The sequence below is a fragment of the Nelumbo lutea genome, chromosome 1 (assembly GCF_056320005.1).
Source record: "Nelumbo lutea isolate HS-2025 chromosome 1, American lotus-T2T, whole genome shotgun sequence".
Taxonomy (NCBI): domain Eukaryota; kingdom Viridiplantae; phylum Streptophyta; class Magnoliopsida; order Proteales; family Nelumbonaceae; genus Nelumbo; species Nelumbo lutea.
Genome location: NC_142684.1, coordinates 87825100 through 87831844, shown reverse-complemented (window position 1 = coordinate 87831844; position 6745 = coordinate 87825100). Strand labels below are relative to the sequence as shown.

At 41.8% G+C, this 6745-nt stretch overlaps 1 protein-coding gene across 1 annotated transcript; it reads right to left on the bottom strand.

The window, feature by feature from the left end:
* Window positions 1-3123: 3123 nt before the first annotated feature.
* LOC148875953 (zinc finger CCCH domain-containing protein 2-like) lies at window positions 3124-5056 on the bottom strand. Its single transcript, XM_088983889.1, has one exon. It carries the CDS (start codon window positions 4604-4606, stop codon window positions 3443-3445), a length of 1164 nt encoding a protein of 387 aa, XP_088840015.1. The 5' UTR covers window positions 4607-5056; the 3' UTR covers window positions 3124-3442.
* Window positions 5057-6745: the final 1689 nt, after the last annotated feature.

The window sequence follows — 6745 nt, the reverse complement described above, 5'->3', positions numbered from 1 at the left end:
TGACGCAGGCGTCGCCCTGACAACCTGGCTTAGGCGCCGTCCTGGCCGCCTGACACAAGCGCCAGCTTGACGACTTCGAGGAGTTCACCACCGTACCCCAGTTCTGACGGGATGTGACAAGTCTTACCGTTTGGAGGCTTTTCACCCACCTAACCCGCGAGGACTCCGATATATAAAGACCTCACACCCAAAGGGGAAGGGGATGGAAAAAATGGAGGTAATCCCTACTCTCTAGCTGTCTCGTTTCTCCAACATTATCTTCAAAGCTCTCTACAATCAGAGTGCTAACTTAAGCGTCGGAGAGCCCCCGTCGGGAAAATACTATCGGGTCCTCTGATTCAGTTCTCGCAGGTCCCTCAGCTCCCTGAGGGCAGTCGGGTTGCACTGCTCCAGGGAACTCCGCCATTCTCCAAGTCACAGGCCGCCTAGTAGGGAGTTCACCACCAGGTAGCTCTCCACTAGACAGTTCGCCACCAGGGATCTCGCCACTAGGGAGCTTGCCATCAAGCAGTTCGCCACCAGGCAGTTCTCCACCAAGCAGTTCACCACCAAGCAGTTCGCCACCAAGTAGCTCATCACTAAGGCACATCACCATGGGGTCAAATAACGAGGTACTTAGCCAAAAAATTTTTACATCACAAAACATTGGTACGTGGCCAGAAACGGTTACATCAATTGACACCGTCTGTGGGAAACGCTACAAAAAGTTAAGTTCTCATCTTACAAAAGCTAAGTCCTCTTCTACCAGAAAGCTAAATCCTCACTTTTTAGTAATCGAATCTATCACTTTATAGTTTACATCTTTTATGACTCAAAAACTATGCAAGGAGCTAACAGACTAAGTAGCTCTACCAACCTTACTTTCAATTCAGATAATGCCTCATCAGTCCTCTTTGCAAGGTCCCCCCTACAAAGATGAGCTCTTCGTGGCTTCCGTGGGAGTTGGCGGCCAACCGACTACATAGGCATCTTTACCGGTCGAGCCTTCCTAGGCTCCTGTGTGAGCTGGCGACCTAAAGTTGGTAATGCTGCCCCCGAAGGTTGAGCTCCTAGTAGCTTCTTGTAGGAGTGGGTGATCAGCATTACGAAGCTGATGCAACACAATCATAGCTCGACACCTCACAAGCAAAACCTACGGGCCACATTACTACTTAAGACTCGGTTGCCTCTCCAGCACGGACAAAGTAAAAAAATAGTAGATTACAAGTCACTCCCAAGGCCTATGGGCCACATTACTGCTTAAGACCCAGTCGCCTCTCCGGCATGGGCAAAGTAAAAAAAGAGTAGACTACGAGTCACTCCTAAAGCCTACGGGCCACATTATTGCTTAAGACCCGGTCGTCTCTCTAGCCTGGGAAAAAGTCAAAGAAGAGTAGATTATGAGTCACTCCCAAAGCCTACGGGCCACACTAGGAATTGGATCAGCACTTACTAGCTCGTCGACTTACGGGCCAAAAGAAATCTACTCCCTTCGCCACCAGGTAGCTCTCCACCAGGCAGTTCGCCACTAGGCAGTTCACCACCAGAGAGCTCACCACTAGGGAGCTCGCCATCAGGCAGTTCGCCACCAGACAGTTCACCCCCCGACAGTTTTCCACCAGGCAATTCACCACCAGACAGTTCGCCACCAAGTAGCTCATCACTAAGATACGTCACCACCGAATCAAATAACGAGGTACTTAGCCAAAAAATTTTTACATCACAAAATATTGTAATGTGGTAGAAACGATTACATCAGGCTCCACCCCCAACTAGATGATCACAAACAGGGCCCTCGAGCTTGATCAAATCAGATGAAATTAAAAATAAATTATTTATAAGAAAGAGTTACACTACACCAGCTACAACTACAAGAAGTGATATTTACTTGAGAAGAAAGCCTGCATATATCGACATTCAGGCTTTATGTACTAAACAAGGAGCCCTCGGCTAAAGAAGTGCGTCACATACTCGTTCGTATCCTCATTCCTAAAAAATTAAGGACAAAATACGAATTAAAACATGTCCCATCATTGTTGTACTGTTCAGGGACATGAATTCAAAGTGCAGTTTGCAACATCACAAAATTCAAACCTTTCCAAACAAGCCATTGTTCGCTCTCTCTCTCTCTCTCTTTCCTCGTGTCAAAATTGCCAATGGCATCTCGCTCACTCGTGTAATGTGTGATTATACTACACTACACTCCTACTATACTACCAGGATGTTGAATTGAACCAATTCAGACATGACCTGTTCCATCTGTAATGGACTCCTACCCTCAAAGGGTCAAACGGTGTTTAATGTTTTTTAGTCTCCAGAATCCCAAATCTGGATGGATCATTCTGTAAAAGTTAGCTTTCAAATTAATTTGGCTTTCACCACTGAAGTCAATGCCCGAGAAAAGAGGGACACCCCTTGAGAATAAGTCCACCATCCTTATCCACAAGCCCACATCATCTCCTTTAATAATCCCTACGTGCCCAACACACCACCAATATCGTCCTTGCTTCCTCCACCCCCAACAGTCCAACACCACCTCTGCTCCTCCCATACCTCCTTTTTCAGTTTTTCCACACACCCATCCCAATAATTGTATTACGAGACCGAGACTGGCCCACCAAGTTATCAACTCTCTGGCTTAGAATCCACCTACCAACCTAGCTACCTCATCACCCATCAGTCACCTAGCTGCAATACTGCAACCAACCCTTGAATTCAAATCCCTGCAGGGTCAAGAACATGAGCTTTAGTTCCTAGTCGCTGGACCTAAACTAATACAACATTGAGCAATAGTCCTTTACATATTGAGTACTGACCATTTTAATGTTGGAAAACGAACAAGTTTAGGCCTGTTAACTTCTAATTCATCCCTCCCAATAGCTTAGCCGGGACCAACATTCAGTAATAGCCCTTCTGATCATACAATGTGCATGGCTAGGTCATTTCTGAAACTGGAACCCTGGACCACAACAGTAAATTCCAATTTGCAAATTGGAATGACTCTGAAGTGAGTAGTATACCAAAATACCGCATGTCCTACGTCTGAGTTGTCATTCCAAATTGGACTCTCACCCACTTTGCATGTTTGCCACGTGTCAAGTCATGACTCATATAAGATGCATTGCATGTAGTGCAAGTATCAAGTTTGTTGAGAGGCATCCATAAACAAATATTAAGCACCATAAGAGCACAATAGTCTAAACATGTAGCTAGGTTACATCTTCAGTGGGGCTGATATGCTTATTCCACCAAACAACAAAGCGAAAGACAAACGACCAGAGAAGCAAACGAACAAAATTACAAACAGACACTCGAAGATGTTAAGTTCGAGAGCTTGATACATATTGACCCCAAAAGAAAATTGATACCAGAAACAATGATCAGTTGATCACCAATGGCATATATATGCTGTATATATTTACGACCCTTTGTACACCAAGACTTGATGTTCATCTGTCGTCATCTACATCACCAGCTCGTTCACCCAGTCCAGATCGGGATAACAGCGACCATTGTTGTTGATTTTTTCGTCTGTGAAACCGTTGCTCAGACAATCTTCGTTAAAGTAATCTCCTGACCCAAAAGATTGTGGGTTTGCAGGTGAGAGAACGAACTGTTGCTGCTCCTCGAAGTTGGCTGAGGATGAAAGGTATCTATTGTTTATACAGGTTGGAGAAGTCGAACTGAGATCCATGGCTTCCATGGAACTCACAAGCTCTGAAAGAGCATCCTTGTAATTTAAAGGCCCAAGAAGAAATTGGTTCAAAGCAATTGGATCAACGCGTTCATTATATCGAGAGAGCGGAGAGAAACCGCGCATCGATCCCTCGTTTCCGAGGCTGCCGTCGGGGGAGAGTGGAGGAGAAAGTGTCGGTGACAATGGAGGAGATAAATGAGAGAAAGCCTTCAAAGTAGAAGTCGGGGATGAAGCAGCGGAGTGACAGAAAACGCAACAGTGGTTAGAATTGGCATCAGAAAAGACGGAAATTGGGTATTTGTCGTGGCCCAGAGGTGAGGTAACAGTGGGAGAGGGGGACGTCTGTGTTTCGACGGAATGAAGAGGCAACACACGCAGCTGACGAGATGTATGAGCGAAGAAGCAAACCTTTCTTTTACAGTTCTTACCATCTTTACAGGCTTGAGTCCTGTACCTGGCCGGGTGAAGCCAGCATTCAAAGACCCCATGAGCGAACTCACAAGCATCGCCGCGGCGGCACCCACCGCGACGGAAATCCGTGCAGACATTACCGGAGTAATGAAAACGGCGGGGGTCCCTGCGTCGTGCCTTCTCGCCGGGGTGAGCAAAGGGGCAATCAGTCCAGTCATGGCTACGACTGCGCATGCACCGACGCACCTTGAATTCGTACATACGGAACTCATCATTTGAGTAGGGATCGGAATCATCATCGTCCCCACCATTGTAAGGCAAGAATTTGTGCACGAGATGATGAGTTTCTTCAAAACTGGGCTTTTCCATAGCATCTCCGAAGAGATCAGGACTAGTGTCAGACGAGAAGGTTAGCTTGACCCGCCGACTGAGGAGCTTCCCGGATTGCGCGTCGGTATCTCCGAGACCTTTCTTCCCGGAAAGGAACGAATGGTGGTTTTCTGCACACAGACTCGACATCCTTGTTAACTTAGGGTAATATGAAAATTAAGAAAGTATGAAGTATCTCTCCTCTCTAGAGTCTAGACGAGATCGGCCATCGAAGGTTAAAAGAAAGAGGAAGAATATTGTTGTGATGGAGAAAGAAAAGGGACATGGAATAAGGTGAGATATAAAAGGAGAGAGATGATGGAGGAGGTGGGAGTGGGAGAGGACGTTGAGAAGCATGCAAAGGATGACGAGGATGGACTGGAGGTATGGGCAGATATGCGTGGCCGCTTCGCACTTGGTTCAGCATGCAAAGCTCCCTGTGTGTCACCTTTATATAATTCGTCCATCCTCGCTCGCTACCCCCAAAGTATTTTGCCAAAATATAGACCCCAAACTTGAAAGAGACGCTTTTAATTTGTTTACAAGACAATAATCTGAATTTATTTTATTTATTTATCTGCACTTCTGCAGTGTGGTTCGGGCTCAGTATCTTCTACGGTTCCACGTACTTCTACCCTACCTGTGGGACCTACCGTTTCCGTTTGGTCCTACTAAGATATATATATATATAAGATTTACAAAAACAAGGCAAGAGGTTAAAAAGAAAATTTAATACGTAGGGTTTCCAATGGGATGTGAACACGTGGGTCCCGTTGTATTCACACTCCGTGCCCCTGGTAAGAGTGACCCAACCCAACGGCCAACTTCACCGAATCAGCTAAGCTAATCCGCCCGGCGCCCGCCAAGCGCCAATACAAGGAGCCGGGCCTCGGCCCAAGAGTCCATTCATAGAAATCTGGTTAGACCGGCACGATCCTATATGGATAGCTGCTCTACTTAGGTGTACCATTATTGTATTGTCAAAAATCAGGGGGGTACCCTAATCAACCTCTATTTTTTAATAATGACGATTCCTTGAAAAAATATAAAAAGTAAATATACCTTGAAAAATGGAAATCTAATAAAGGGTAAGGGATATGAGTATCCTATTCCCGCTTCCACGCACGCAGATCGGCAGATAAAAAAAACATACGGAAAGCGGACCACACTTTCCTGTCCAGTGTTAATAAACCAGGTGCACCAAAGGTGCTTTGCCACTTGTATATTTAATGCAGGGAGATCTATGAAAGAATTCTGATCAATTAAAACTCACCCACAAATCTAGAATATTATGAGTAGCAGCATTGGAGTGAGTTAGTACCTTTCTATAACAAGGGTCTTTGATTGCCACAACTACTTCAACAGTTCGGCGGCTGTCCGTAACGTTAAGTCTCTTCTTCTCATTCATCGTTAGTGTTGATAGGTAGTTTTTTTTTTTTTTTTTTTTAAATTGTCCAAAACCCACCATCACTTTTTATGAATTTTCTTAAATTCATTATTATTTTTTAAAACGTCTAAAATTTATCATGTTACTAACTTGATGTTAAATATACTAATGAGAATTAACACATTACCATTTTACCTTTCATAGATAAATATAAAATATATACTTATATATTTTAATATTTTAATTACAAAAACATGAAAATAAGAAAATGTTCAAAAAATATTTTCAAACATAAAATACATAAAAAACAGAAATTACAAAAAAATATAAAAAACTATAAAAATTGAAAACAAAATCAGAAAATAAATAAATAACATATATTAGAAAATAATATATTATAAATAAAAAAATATAGAAAATTTTATAGATTGTAGAAAATAGAAAAATGTACAAAAACATATATTAGAAAAAATGGAAATTATAACAAAACAGTAGAAATGCAAAAAAAAGAAAGTTGAAAACTGAAAAAGACAAAAGAAACTCGAAAAATATAAAGATTGGATAAAAACAGAAATTGCAAATATACATAAAATGATAAAAATTAAAAAATTATACATTATAGAAAAAAGTTAAAAATTAAAAAAAAACACAAGAAAGTGACAAAATTTTCAAAAAGATAATAAAAATCTACACAAAAATACATAAAATGATAAAAGTTTAAAAATATCAACTAAAAAAGCAAAAAAAAAAGAGTTTTTAATTATATATTTTAGAAAAAATAAAAAGTTACAAATAAACTAGATAAAATTTTTCAAAAAATAAACAAAAATTAGACATTGAATCCAAAGATTGTTGCAATAAAATTTCAAACAATCAGATAAACAATTACAAAAATATTTTTT